At 31.6% G+C, this 15,523-nt stretch overlaps 1 protein-coding gene across 1 annotated transcript in view; it reads right to left on the reverse strand.

Moving 5' to 3' along the window:
- The window catches only part of DDX46 (DEAD-box helicase 46), a 56,677-nt gene that overhangs the window by 22,639 nt on the left and 18,515 nt on the right, over positions 1 to 15,523 (reverse strand). Inside the window, 7 exon segments of the mRNA XM_051978174.1 lie at positions 1,567 to 1,645; positions 3,055 to 3,176; positions 4,115 to 4,290; positions 4,717 to 4,837; positions 5,529 to 5,694; positions 7,657 to 7,770; positions 14,716 to 14,867. Of these exon segments, the coding sequence (XP_051834134.1) occupies positions 1,567 to 1,645; positions 3,055 to 3,176; positions 4,115 to 4,290; positions 4,717 to 4,837; positions 5,529 to 5,694; positions 7,657 to 7,770; positions 14,716 to 14,867 (930 nt within the window).

Below are 15,523 nucleotides of genomic sequence, written 5' to 3' on the forward strand. Positions count from 1 at the left end.
ATATTCTGGCAATGGGTATATGAGGCCCTTTATTTTTTCAAACTCTTCTCTTGCATACCATCATAGGGCCTGAAGAACCTGTAAAACTCAGAAAACAGCCCTCTCCAAAACACATCATAAAACTAAGACTGAGATGAAGCATCGAGCCACATCAGCCATTATCTGACAGCATCACCTAGGAAAAAACATATTAGAGATTACAGCGTATGTGTGGAAGGCAAGGTTCCAGTGCTAACTGATCCAGTCTCAGTAAATCTCCCTTCAAAATAGCTATAATCTATGATTATATATCTAGAAATATCTGATAGGCATAAGAGATTATTAATATCATCCAACATGAAACATACTGCTGTACATATAAGCTAATTTTCTGTATGAGGATCCAATTTAAATTTTGCCACTGTGGTTCAAATAAGATCAATAGCTTTCATTACCAATGAAAATTGAACAGAACAGAGCACAGAATTAATAAACACTTCTAAGAAGGTTAACTTTAAATCAGCTGGCTTTTAAAGGCAAATTCAAGAACTATTAAAGGAAAAATAAACCCGGAAGATTTCAAAAGGAAAAAGGTCAAATTCAAAGTGTATGAAACAATGAAGCATTAATCAAACTTTTCATATATTATACTTTGCAGACATGATTATCTAGCATCTTTTGATAACGATTTCCTGAATTCATGTAACAGTAATAGCTACAATTCTAAAAGAAAAAAAAAGCACAACTGCAAGCAGTCCTTAAATTATTTTGCTTTGTTTAAATACTATGTTGTAAACTCTTGAAAGTATTTTTCCTTACACGTTAAAACAAAGAAGTGATTTCTAAAAACTACCCATGTTACAATTTTATATTCAAAGCCCAGGTAGTTTGGCGAAATTTGGGAACAGCATTAAAGTACCTACCTTTGGATGATTAAAGTCTTGGAAGCCCAGTTCTATAAATCTTGAAGGGCCTTTTTCCACAGAAGTTAAATAATGTCAAAAGTTTAGTAATAGTTTTGATTTGGAAAAATTCAATAAAACATTAAGATTTGTCTAAAAACATGCAATATTTATAAAAATCAAAATTTCTTGAAGCTGCAATATCTTGATTTAATTCTTAATACCAATAAGTGAATAAGGAAAAAAATTTCAAATTTCTCAAATTTACCAAAAAGAGTAATTTTTAAAACAAAATAATAAATTTAGAATAAAATTAAGTTGATATATTTTAATGTTAAGGATTATCAGACATAAGTTTTAAAAAAAAACCCTAAAGTGCTTAAATTATTGCAGAAACCTCAAATTAAACTCAAATAGATACACTCAAATGTAAATATATGCATTCAAATTAAAATTGTTATAATCCCTTCATGATATAAGTAATATGTCTTAGATTTTAGTTTTTGGAGGCCATTCTACAGTAAAACGTCAAATATAAAATTCAAGATATTACAGCTTTAAGAGGTGAATTCCAGAAAACTATTCATTACTATTTTTTCTTGAATATGCTTTTACTTAAGCAAAAAAAAGGTATAATCCCGTAACAAAAAAAAAAAAAAACAAGAAAAAAAAGTCTCTTACTCACCACTATTAGCTGCTAACATATCAATCATTCGACCAGGTGTACAAACAATAATTTCAGCACCTCTTTTCAATTCAGCAATCTAATAAGAAGGACAATATATTTACAAACTAACACTCAACATCGGTCACTTTCCTAAGCACAATTCATACAGACTTGAAAATATGTCACTTGGTCTTTCTGTAAAATAAATTATTAAAGGCAATAGCTCAAAGCTGATAAGCATCACCCAAAGCCTCTAAAGTATAACCTAGCAAAATCCAACTTAATCTGGCAGCATCGCATACAAATGTCCCAATAGGTATAAGGTCAAAATGGTAAAGAAAATGAAGAATTTGTTTTAGTATTACTTTCATTTCCCACTGATCTTCAAATGCACAAAAGAAATGTAACATAGAGCAATATCAATTTAAGTGATTATTCAAATGAATTTTAAAAGAATCTTTCAAGTGTTAAAAACATGTTTTATCAAGTTAAATGACATTTATATATATATATGTATGTGTGTGTGTATATATATATATGTAGAATATACTAGAGATAAAGATTCGTTTAAATAATGCTTTCTTTGGAATATTTTAAAATTAGCATTTATTTCATTTATTTATCTTTTCTGAAACTATAACTATCTTTTCTGAAAAGCAGTATAGCATCCAAGAAAGAGCCCTGAATTTAGTTCCATCTCAAAAGAGCACTGAATTTAGTTCCAGCTGAGTCACTTACTGATCAAGTAATTTCAGAAATTTCAGTTTATTGCTCTGAGCTTGAGTATCTATCTGACCTATTTCACAGAGCTTTTATAAGAATCAGCAAGATAGGGTGTTGTCAAAACTACCTGAAAACTGTCAAGCATAATAGAATCATAAGGGACAAGTTTTCTCATTATTGACATTCTTATGCAACTTCAGGAGCCATCAATCAAGCACTAAATAAAATAGTGTTATCTCTGAGATGGCAACATTACCAATCTCCTTTACTGAAAAACTTGATTACAGATGGGAAAAGAATATCTGTTGTATATGTCTCTTTCTCCTAGCCACATACACATGCAACAATTTCATTTACTTTAGAATTATTTTAAATCCAAGCATTTCTAACCTTCAAAAAGAAATTTCCAAACTACAACTATATGTTTTAACTCAAGATGATCTGAGGTAGCATTGATAATAATTTTAAATAAAGATCATATACAAAATATAGCGTGGGGCTAATACTCCATAAATCACTTCTCAGTTCCTTCTTTGACCAAGTCTCCTCAAGGTACTGAAAAGGATTTCTTGTATCCATAGGTGAGATGTGACTTCAAAACACTTCAGATGGGTGGAGAGGCAATTACCTAGACAAGAGTTATGTTGGGTTATCACCCTTAATCCATTTCTTTTTGTTTTTGTTTTTGCATCTTTAGAGAAAGAATTCGAAAAGGCTAGAGAAACCTTATTTAATGTTTTCAGGTAAATTTTTAAAAAAATTTTAAATATGCTTTCACAATACCTGTTCACTGATTCCTGTCCCTCCATAGACACATACAACTCTAAGGCCCAATGTCTTGGAAAACTTCTTACATTCTTTAGTAATTTGTAAAGCCAGCTCTCTAGTTGGAGTCATGATGACAGCTGAAAAGATAAATATATTACAAGTCTAACCACCAAAATTTTAAAGAAATGTTATTCTTTTAAAGAGTAAATATAAATCTTAGCAATGAAGTTCAGATAACTTATGGTCTAAATTTTAATGTTTTGATTTATTTTATGCAGCTTTAAAAGCTAAATTTAAAAAGATTTACACTAACAGAGGCTATGTAAAGGATGATATAAAATTTAACTGCACTTTTAGTAGCAGGCTACTTGAAAGATAAATGAGGGGGAAAATTCCTCAGTCAACCTATGCAAAGTTTTGTTCGAATTGAAAGTAAATGTCTCAAGTATAAATCAGAACAAAAGAAAATTAAGTCACTCACTGTGAAGCCAGAATTCACAAAGCTGTTTCAGGAGACAATCTTCAAGGGATTATAAAAAAAGAAGAACTACATATTCCTCTCTGTTTCCAAGAGAGGAAGTGTGCAATTTTCCAAAACTTTACTGGAGTTTAAAAAAGAAATCTCTGACAAAATGAACCAAAAACCCTGTGTCTGAGGACCTGATGATAAGAATCTGGCACTAAATGCTTCCCAGGCTAAAATATAAGGGAAACTAAATTTCCCTCTTATGTTTTGCGTCGAGTTTATAGATCCATGGATACTGGCCAAGAACAATTCTCAACATAAATAAACAGATAGATGCACAAGGAGGCTACCTGCCGAGTCAGAGTTTAAAAACTGAGCTGTGCCAGGAGAGAGGTTGTTTTTGTACTTCTGAGATGTCACTCCAGAGCTCGGAAGATTCTCACTCCACCTGCTGGTAAGGGGAAATCAGCCCCAAAGTGCCAAATTGATACAGGGAATGTATACAAAAACATTTTTATTGTCACACTTATGAATATTACAGCTTATCAGGTCTTATGTGGTTAATACTCAACACAACCTAGAAAAACTTTAAAGAAAAGGAATCTATACCTATGGGACCTTCTCCTTCCTCTAAAGCCCTTTGATCCATGATGTGTCTAAACATGGGCAAAAGAAAAGCAATCGTCTTTCCACTTCCTGTTTTGGCAATGCCAATCAAATCTCTTCCAGACATGATAGCTGGTATGGCTTGGGCCTGGATTGGTGTAGGCTTTTCATAACAATGTCTTGAAAAGAAAAACAAGAAAAAAAATGTTAAGAAAAACAATCTTTTAAATGTGGAAATATGTTTAGAAAAACTGCACAGGTTTAACTTATACTGGATAACTTGCTATATAAAAGAGGGCAGAAGGTGGGAAGGGTTGGAGAAAAATAGGGAACAAAAGATTTTGCAAGGGTGAATGTTGAAAACTATCTTTGTATTTTGAAAAATAAAAACCTATTCTTAAAAAAAAAAAAGAATATTTTTACATACTGCTAAAAATTCCACATTCAACTTTTCGAACACGTTTTTGGGGGGGAGGGGGGGAGGAACTACTCTATTAAGAAACACATTGCCAAATATCTGAAAATGTGGATTAATGACTTTGATAATCATTATGTAGACTAATTTGATAATCAAAAGAGGACTAATGATTATATAACCCACTTACTTCTTGAGGGAATTTAATATCTTCATTGAAATTCCACACTGGACCCAAGTTTTTATTGGTTTAGGGCAACCTTTTCCTTTGACTGTAATCCCCTCCATTTCCAACCGAAATATATTCACCTCTGTAAAACATAATCTAAGATTAAAGGTTGTAAAGTATTTTCTATGTAAATAGAAATGTTTTGATAGTTTTTAATTAGAATCAGTGATATTCTGAATCTTTACTTTGATTTGACTCATTATTTGACTTAATTCTGTGATTATTCGAAACAATAGAGAAAAACATATGGGTTAGTAAAAAAGGGAGTCACTACTCATGATCAGGTAAATCCAATTTATAAAGATAATAGTTAGCTTATAATATTTACAAAGATAATAGTTAGGTTGTACTATTTATTTTAATGCATATACTTTAACATATTTAACATGTATTAGACTACCTGCCATCTAGGGGAGGGAGTGAAGGAGGGAAAAATTTGGAATAGAAGGTTTTGCAAAGGTTAATGTTAAAAGATTACCCATGCATATGGGTATTTGTAAATAAAAAAATATAATAATAATAAATAAATATAAAAATGTTTATGTTAATGCCTGAAACTGATACTTAAACAAAGTCTATCTGAGAGCTCTCAACGTCCACCAACATCACAAAAGTAACACCAGTTTTCCCATTAACTTTATTAAGCGAAGACAAGGAAAATGCGAGAGAAACACTTTATTTGGCATGGGGGAAGTCTCTTGCTTCTTTCAAGATAGCCTCTATTCTTTGGACAATATTAAAATATCCCCAAGACTAAAAATATATTAATTTACCATCTTGAGACATTTTTGCCAGCTCTGGAACTTCAACATAAAAGTTTTTTCTGTATGGTTCATATTCAATTTTGCCATGATCAACTGGTTCTAGGAGCTTCCTTTGTTTGGTCTGATAACCTGTGAGAGCTGTCTGAAGATCAACTTCTTCTTCTTCTGATGAATACTACAGATTAGAAAATTATAAAATGACTCATTTGAAAAGGATGGTTCTTCAATAAACTGGGAAAACATTTTTACAACCAAAGTTTCTGATAAAGGCCTCATTTCTCTAATTTATAAGAAATCAAACCATTCTCCAATTGATAAATAGTCAAAGGATATGAACAGACAATTCTCAGACGAAGAAATTGAAACTATTTATAGACATATGAAAATATGCTCTAAATCATTATTAATTAGAGAAATGCAAATTAAGACAACTCTGAGATACCACTACACACCTGTCAGATTGGCTAGAGTGACAGGGAAAGATAATGTGGAATGTTGGAGGTGATGTGGGAAAACAGGGACACTGATACATTGTTGGTGAAATTGTGAACACATCCAGCCATTCTGGAGAGCAATTTGGAACTACGCTCAAAAAGGTATCAAACTGTGAATACCCTTTGATCCAGCAGTGTTTCTACTGGGTTTATACCCCAAAGAGATACTAAAGAAAGGAAAGGGACCTGTATGTGCCAAAATGTTTGTGGCAGCCCTGTTTGTAGTGGCTAGAAGCTGGAAAATGAATGGATGCCCATCAATTGGAGAATGGTTGAGTAAATTGTGGTATATGAATGTTATGGAATATTATTGTTCTGTAAGGAAGACTGGTGAGACTTACATGAACTGATGCTAAGTGAAATGAGCAGAACCAGGAGATCATTATATACCTCAACAATGATACTGTTTGAGGATGTATTCTGATGGAAGGGATCTCTTCAATAAAGAGAGCTAATTCGGTTTCAATTGATCAAGGATGGACAGAAGCAGCTACACCCAAAGAAAGAATACTGGAAATGAATATAAACTGCTTGCATTTTTGTTTTTCTTCCCAGGTTATTTCTACCTTCTGAATCCAATTCTCTCTGTGCAACAAGAAAACTGTTCGGTTCTGCACACATATATTGTATCTATTACTGTAATCTATTCAACATGTAAAGGACTGCTTGCCATCTGGGGGAAGGGGTGGAGGAAGGGAGGGGAAAAATCAGAAATGAGTGCAAGGGATAATGTTGTAAAAAATTACCCTGGCATGGGCTCTATCAATAAAAAGTTATTTAAAAAAAAAAAGAAAAGAAAAAAGAAAAGGATGGTTCTTCCCCAAATTTTAACTCATTAGAAACAAATTATCCTTGTGTTGCCTCCTCTTGTAAACTCTTACTTGGCTTTTATGACAATCATAACATTGTAGACCTTTTAAGATTTTCCAAAAGGGAACTGTTTTGACTAAAATTTTCAGTGAAGTCTGGCAAAGCATTATTTTACTGTAATAGAGGAAATAGTCTTAAAACTAATCTTAAAATATTTAACTGTGGATTCTAAGATAGAACTGTGTCATCATTTAGTGTTTTCTGCCTAGAGAAGCAAAAAAGTAGGTGGAGTCTTTTTTGGATACTTTATTTTCTATTCCTGCTCTGCTGCAAAATCACACAATTAAAATAAGATTTAAGTTTTATCAAGTAAACCATGGTCCACATGTTCAATTAAACCATTAGTTTTTCTTATTCGTTCTTACATAAAATTTTGGAACAACCAATAATAGTAAAAACAACTGACATTCACTATTTTTTCTTTTTTCCTGAGGTAATTGGGATTAAGTGACTTGCCTAGGGTCATACAGCTAGGCAGTGTTATATCTGAGGCCAGATTTGAATTTAGGTGCTCCTGACTTCAGGCCTGGTGTTCTATTCACTGCGCCACTTAACTGCCCCACTTTGTTTTTTTCTAAAATGGTCTACAAATTTAGCCAACAAATTTGCTAACCTACTTATCACTGAATAATGGAGAATAAGATGGAAGAACTATCTTTTCTAATTTTATTTTACTGAATTGATAATGCTTCTATAAAAGCCTATCCATGAATACTTTCTGATGAAAGGTCATGAACCCAGTAAGCCTTCAATCAACATGAATGATGAAGTACCTCCATTGCATCCTGGTCATTTTCCATGAGTTCTCCTTTCTTCTTTTCAGATTCCACAGTAGCCTTTTTAGTTGTCACAACAGTGACAACTTTTGTAACAGTTGGTCCTGATTTCTGAAACAGAAGACATAAAATTTCCCATAAAACTAAAAACTTTCAGCAGACTATCTCACAATAGTTTTAAATATCAGACTTAGCTTAGCTTTTATGGCAAGTTAATGATAAATCAGACAATAAGAATATGCATTTTTTTTTACCGGTTTGGTATTATTATACAACATATTATTATTAAAAAAAAAAAAGCTTAATTTTGCCTTTACTAAAAATACAAATATATTTAATTTAAAAGTTTAAAAACTTTTAAATTCTATATTTGCACAACTGATCAGTATTATGGCACTTTTGATAAGAGAAAACAATTAACATACTACCTAACTTTTCTAAAGTCATAAAAGTAACTAGCAGTAGAGTTCATAACAGAACCAAAATCTCAGATTAAGAATCATTTTTAAAAATCAAACAATTAAGAATGTGTATTTTTTTACTGGTTTGTACAATGGATTATTATACAACATAGTATTATTAAAAAAAAAAAAAAGCTTAATGTTGCCTTTACTAAAAGTACAAATATATTTAATTTAAAAGTAAAAAACTTTTAAATTCTATATTTGCACAATTGATCAGTATTATGGCACTTTTGATGAGAGAAAACAATTAAAATACTACCTAACTTTTCTAAAGTCATAAAAGTAACTAGTAGTAGAGTTCATAACAGAACCAAAATCACAGATAAAGAATCATTTTTAAATTTTTTTTAAATGTAAATTATCATAACCTTGAAAATTATAAATTCCAAACCCATACCTGCTCAAACAAAAATTAGAACCAAAAAAGATTGTTCAAGAGTACAAATTTCTATTATAGTTTTTTAAAATTACTTATTAAATTTCAATAAGGAAATTAAATCATTTTATTTCCAGATCCCTTTCTGAACTTTGGTTCTATATATTTTCCCAGATTTTGTTACTATTGTTTTCATGGTATAGTTGCTGCATATATAATTTTCATTATAGTTATTCATACTACAGCATTTCAGTGTCTTCCTATTTTTCTTTGTATTCTTCCATTTCTTACAATATAACATTCCATTTCACTCAAATGCTACAATGAGTTTAGTTATTCATTTTTCAATTATTCATTATATGTGTTATACTGAGGGGAGGCAGACAGGGAAGGGGTTCGTTCACTCATCATATTGAGTATAAGCCAATAATCATTATATCACTAGGGAACCATTATTTGTTGTAAGATTAAATCCATCACACTGAACTAGAGAATTATTTAACACCATGCTAAATTAGATAAGCACTGTCTTATCAATTCCACTGAGTTAACACCTTGTTGTTGTAAGAATCCTTGCCTCCTAAGTATATTTCTCCAGAGTTCTGGCCCATTACAAAACATATTTCTGTCTTTGTGAAATTCTTTTTAGATCACAGGAACCTTAATAGTCTCTGGCCTAAACAAATTTATCCTTAAATGGCCATTGAAGTTTTTTAAAAGAATCAGTCTTTGCTACAAAGCTGACCTAGAAATGAAATTCAAGAAATCTATTTTGTCTTTTGTCTTATATCATTTCTTAATTTTGTGTAAAAATCACAGATTTCTGTGCTTTGAAATTTTTTTTCCAGATAGCTTGTAAATTCTTATCATTCTCATTTAGTCTTGAAACTGGGTAATTGTGTATCTGAATAAGGTGAATTTGATGTTCACCTCCTATTAAATTTACCATTTGAAATACATCATATTTTTTCAACATTTCTAGCAAAGTTCTATACAATTTATAATCAATAAACACTAGTTGAATCCAAATATGTACTTGGCACTATGATATTCTGAAATACAATAGTCTGACTGCTTTCCATCATCAGTTTTCAGGGAAACTAAAAAACTTTCTCTTCTTGCTCTGCCTTCAAATACAATTAACCTCTGCTTATATTTATTACAATTCTTTTTCAAAGTATGCAATTACCTGACTTTTCTGATTTCTTTATAATTTTGTCCTCCAGAAAAATTATTTTTTCTAGAGTTTGTATTTTTTTTTATGCTTAGAAAATTTTCATTCCCCAGTGACTACTCTCACTTCCCCAAACAATTTTTCCTCATAACAAAGTAGTAAAAGTTAAGCAAAAATCAATATACTCATCATAGCTGACAATACTTGTCTAGTTCCATATCTCTGAGAAGAAAAGCAAAATATATTTTATTTAGTCCTCTGAAATCAAAATTTGTCACTCTATTGATCATAATAATGATATCTTTAAATGTTGTTTTCCTTTGTGTTGTTGGGGTCATTAAAAAGTTTTCTTAGTTCTGTCTCAAGACCTTCATAAGCATCTCTCCAAATTTCTCTAAATTGTCCATTTTTCTCATCTCTTGCAGTGCAATACTATTTCATTACATGACTATGCCATTCTTAGGCAAAAAATGAATCATGATTCTATTTACATAGTTTTCTTTCCGTGCTGTGGATCCCTTTAGAAGGCTATGAAGTCTTCAAACCTGTTCCTTCTCAAAATGTTTTTCAATGCATAAAATAAACTACAAAGGGTTTCAAAGGAAACGAATTATTTAAAAAAAAAAAAAAAAGAAAGAAAGAAAGAAAGAAAAAGTTCACACACCTCGGGTTAAGAATCCCTGGTTTAGTTTTTTACTATAACATAAAATATTACTAATATAAAAAATAGAAGTGATTTTTGACTATATAAGAATTTCTCCTCTGTCTTGGACCTCATTGGTATTATTGGGCCAAGTATTGATAGTTGGTGACTTTCCTAGTAGTCTCTAAAGTGTCTTCCAGACCATTCCCATTAAGATCAGGAGTGAAACAAGGTTGCCCACTATCACCATTACTATTTAAAATATTGTATTTGAAATGCTACCTTTGACAATAAGAGTTGAGAAAGAGATTAAAGGAATTAGAGTAGGTAATAAGGAAACCAAATTATCACTCTTTGCTGATGGTATACTTGGAGAACCCCAGAGATTCTACTAAAAAGCTATTAGAAATAATCCATACCTTTAGCAAAGTTGCAGGATTCAAAATAAACCCACATAAGTCATCAGCATTCTTATATATCACTAACAAAATTCAATACTTCCATTCAAAATAACTAACGATAGTATAAAATATTTAGGAATCTATTTGCCAAGGGAAAATCAGGAACCACATGAGCAAAACTACAAAACATTTTTCACACAAATAAAGTCAGATCTAACCAATTGGAAAAATATCAAATGCTCTTGGATAGGGTGAGCAAATATAATAAAGATGACAATACTATCTAAACTAATCTATTTCTTTAGCGCTATATCAATCAGACTCCCAAAAAACCATTTTAATGACCTAGAAAAAATAACAACAAAGTTCATATGGAAAAACAAAAAGTCAAGAATTTCAAGGGAATTAATTTTTAAAAAAATCAAATGAAGGAAGCCTAGCTGTACCAGATCTAAAATTATATTATAAAGCAACGGTTATCAAAACTACTTGGTATTGACGAAGAAATAGACTAGTTGATCAGTGGAATAGGTTAGGTTCAAAGGACAAAACAGTCAATTACTTTAATAATCTAGTGTTTGACAAATCCAAAGACCCCAGATTTTGGGATAAAAACTCACTGTTTGACAAAAATTGCTGCGAAAATTGGAAATTTGTATGGCAGAAACTAGGCATTGACCCACACTTAACACAGTACACCAAGATAAGGTCAAAATGGATTCATGACCTAGGCATAAAGAATGAGATTATAAATAAATTAGAAGAACATAGGATAGTTTACCTCTCAGACCTGTGGGGGAGGAAGGAATTTATGACCAAAGAAGAACTAGAGGTCATTATTGATCACAAAATAGAAAATTTTGATTACATCAAATTGAAAAGCTTTTGTACAAACAAAACTAAAGCAGACAAGATTAGAAGGGATGCAATAAACTGGGAAAACAATTTCACAGTCAAAAGTTCTGATAAAGGCCTCATTTCCAAAATATATAGAAAATTTACTCTAATTTATAAGAAATCAAGCCATTCTCCAATTGATAAATGGTCAAAGGATATGAATCAGACAATTCTCAGATGAAGAAATTGAAACGATTTCTAGCCATATGAAAAAGTGCTCCAAGTCATTATTAATCAGAGAAATGCAAATTAAGACCTGAGATACCACTACACACCTGTCAGACTGGCTAGATGGGAAAGATAATGTGGAATGTTGGAGGGAATGTGGGAAAACTAGGACACCGATACATTATTGGTGGAACTGTGAATACATCCAGTCTTTCTAGAGAACGATTTGGAATTATGCTCAAAAAGTTATTAAACTGTGCATATCCTTTGATTCAGCAGTGTTAATACTGGGCTTATATCCCAAAGAGAGTTTAAAGAAGGGAAAGGGACTTGTATGTGGCAGCCCACTTTGTAGTGGCCAGAAACTGGAAACAGAGTAGATGTCCATTAACTGGAGAATGGCTGAATAAATTGTGGTATATGAATATTATGGAATATTATTGCTCTGTAAGAAATGACCAGCAGGATGATTTCAGATAGGCCTGGAGTGACTTACATGAACTGATGTTGAGTGAAATGAGCAAGACCAGGAGATCATTATATACTTCAACAACAATACTATATGATCAATTCTGATGGACATGGCGCTCTTCAACAATGAGATGAACCAAATCAGTTCCAATACAGCAGTAATGAATTGAACCAGCTACACCCAGCAAAAGAACTCTGGAAGATGACTATGAACCACTACACAGAATTCCCAATCCCTCTATTTTTGTCCGCCTGCATTTTTTTATTTCCTTCACAGGCTAATCGTACACTATTTCAAAGTCCAATTCTTTTTGTACAGCAAAATAACTATATGGACATGTATACATATATTGCATTTGACGTATACTTTAACATATTTAACATTTAACATGTAATGGTCAACCTGACATCTGGGGGAGGAGGTGGAGGAAAGAAGGGGAAAAGTTGGAACAAAAGGTTTTGCAACTGTCAATGCTGAAAAATTACCCATGCATATATCTTGTAAATTAAAAGCTATATAATTTAAAAAATTTTAAAAATAAAAAATAAAGTGTCTTCCAAAATAATTGGACCAATTCATAATTTGATCCATAGTGTACTTTTCCTTCCAAGATTACTCAAACAGTGATCAAGTTTTTATCTTATCATAAAACATAAATCTGGTATTTATGGTACAAACCCAGGGTTCTGGATAATTCTTTCATATGGTTATTAATATTTTGCACTTTTGGGGAAAACTGCCCATTCTTATCCTTTGATCTATTATCTATTGGGACTAGTTTTTGGAATTATATTCACTGCTAAGTGAGGCAGAAGATGTGAGGTCAAGTACTGACTCTGACACATACTGGCTGTAAGACAACTAAATTACTTAAATTTCTCATTGTTCTCTAGGCAACTCTTTAAGAATCTAAAGTTTCAGAGAAGATGCAAACTTGCCATGGTTGAGTAAATTAACTTAGGCGCTCACCACATATGTAAAAAGCATAGTTCCCATCCCTATCCCATATAAGCTCCCTTATTTTGTGAAAAATACCCCTTTCTAAATTGGACTTTAATATTTCAGGTAGATGTCCTTTTGGAATCTGAGGTATATTTGACACTGGGCAAAACCTATTTTCCTTCATTTTACTAATTCTTTTTTGAAAAAAATAAATTTATTTTTTTCATCCCTTCCTCTTTCCCATCACTCTCCCTGAAATAAGCAATCCAAAATAGATCATATGCAATTAACTAAAATTTTCTATATTATTCACTTTGCACAAGGAGACTAAAACATTAAAAAAAAAAAAAGAAAGAAAGAAAAATGGTAGGCTTTAGTCAGTATTCAAACATCTTACTAGTATTTCTTAATTATAGTCTTCATCTACCTTTTTCTCCAAGAAGTTTCTGTTGCTGGGTTTATTGTTCACTAGACTAATATATGAACTTTGTTTATCTAGTTTAATCCACGGATTAACTTTCTACTTTGAAACAATACCAAATAGTATTGTTGATGATTACTGATTCATATAAAATAGTTTGAAATCTAGTAATTATTTCTATTTTCCATGGAATTAATTATAAAATGCTTCAGTTTTGCCATTTACTTTTCCTTTTTGGTTGCATTAAGTTCCTTCTTCATTTTTATTTTTGCTTAATTTCATTTTGTCCTTCAATTTCTTTTTTTCTTTTTTTTTTCTTTTGCTGAGAAATTGGGGTTAAGTGACTTGCCCAGGGTCACAGAGCCAGGAAGTGTTAAGTATTTGAGACCAGACTTGAACTCAGGACTTCAGGGCTGGTGCTTTATCCACTGCATCATTTAGCTGCCCCTCTTCCTTCAATTTCTTAACAGTATACATCATTCATGTTCCAAGGAAATTCTGGTTTCATTACTAGTATTCTTGTTCATATTGGCTAAACATATTTTTCTTCTTTTTCAGTGTCTCCAGTTTTCTTAAATTCATAATATTTTTTCATTGTCATAAAATTTCTATTTCTATGTTTGCCAATTTCTTTGAGCATTTATACCTTTAAAATAAGTTCTTTTGAAAACTTTATTTCCTTTAGTTGTTTCTAAAGAAGGTATTGAGTTCCCAATCCCTCTTTTTTTGTCCACCTGCATTTTTGATTTCCTTCACAGGGTAATTATACACTATTTCAAAGTCTGATTCTTTTTGTACAGCAAAATAACTGTTTGGACATGTATACATATATGTATTGGTCAACCTGCCATCTGGGGGAAGGGGTGAGGGGAAGGAGGGGAAAAGTTGGAATAAAAGGTTTTGCAATTGTCAACGCTGGAAAAAATACACATGCATATATCTTGTAAATAAAAACCTATAATATATTTTTTTAAAACAAAGTATTGAGAAACTAGATTTTTTTTGCAGTCAGTCTTCCATCTTCTTGGAAGTCTCTCTACATATAAAAAATTTATTTAAAATGACCAAACAATAAGCAATGAAAATGATAAAATTTACCTTCTCACTTCCACCACCACCTTTAACACTTCTCATATTAAATTTCTTGACCTCCTCTTTTACTTCCTCCATATATGCATCTAATGGATCTAATTCTTCATCTTCGATTTCATTTCCTTCCTTTTCACCTTCTGCAGTCTCTTCCTCATCATCTAAATCACAAGAGAATATACACATACAGATTTGTATTTTTCCCCTTCATTTGATTCAGACCTGAATGACATGACAAAGGTGATAAAATTAAAAGAGATAAGCGAGTTAGTGGGAAACAGGGAAGAAAAAAAATTTGAGTTTTATCTACTTTACAATGATTCAATGAGGAACAAATATGTCAACTTTTCATACCTTACGTATTTTGAAAATGTCATCAATTATGATTATGTTCATTAAGCAATATGAAATATGGCAATAGTATACAAATGAGAGAAATAACAGTGAAAGATAATTCATAGCACAAGGCAAAGAAACCTTGAGAATGGACAAGGGAAAAATACCTAGTTATGGATGGGTAGGAAAAAGAGTTACTAAAAGCAAGAAAGAAGTCATAAAAAGTGAAAAAGAATCATGATATGTGAGATAGCATCAAAAAGATCATAATAGGAAGAACACTCATAAACAAATAACCTGAATCAAATCAGAGCTGTTTATTGCTTAGCACAAGTGTTTAGCCTTTAGGAGATGTTTAGTAAATGTGTATTACTCTATTTATGTCATTATCATCATTGTTGTTCAAAAGGTATAAGGAAAAAGAACTGGATGGCAAAGCAATTAAAGTAGCAGCTTTCCCAACACTAATAACTGGATTACA

Source organism: Antechinus flavipes, chromosome 2 (assembly GCF_016432865.1).
Source record: "Antechinus flavipes isolate AdamAnt ecotype Samford, QLD, Australia chromosome 2, AdamAnt_v2, whole genome shotgun sequence".
Taxonomy (NCBI): domain Eukaryota; kingdom Metazoa; phylum Chordata; class Mammalia; order Dasyuromorphia; family Dasyuridae; genus Antechinus; species Antechinus flavipes.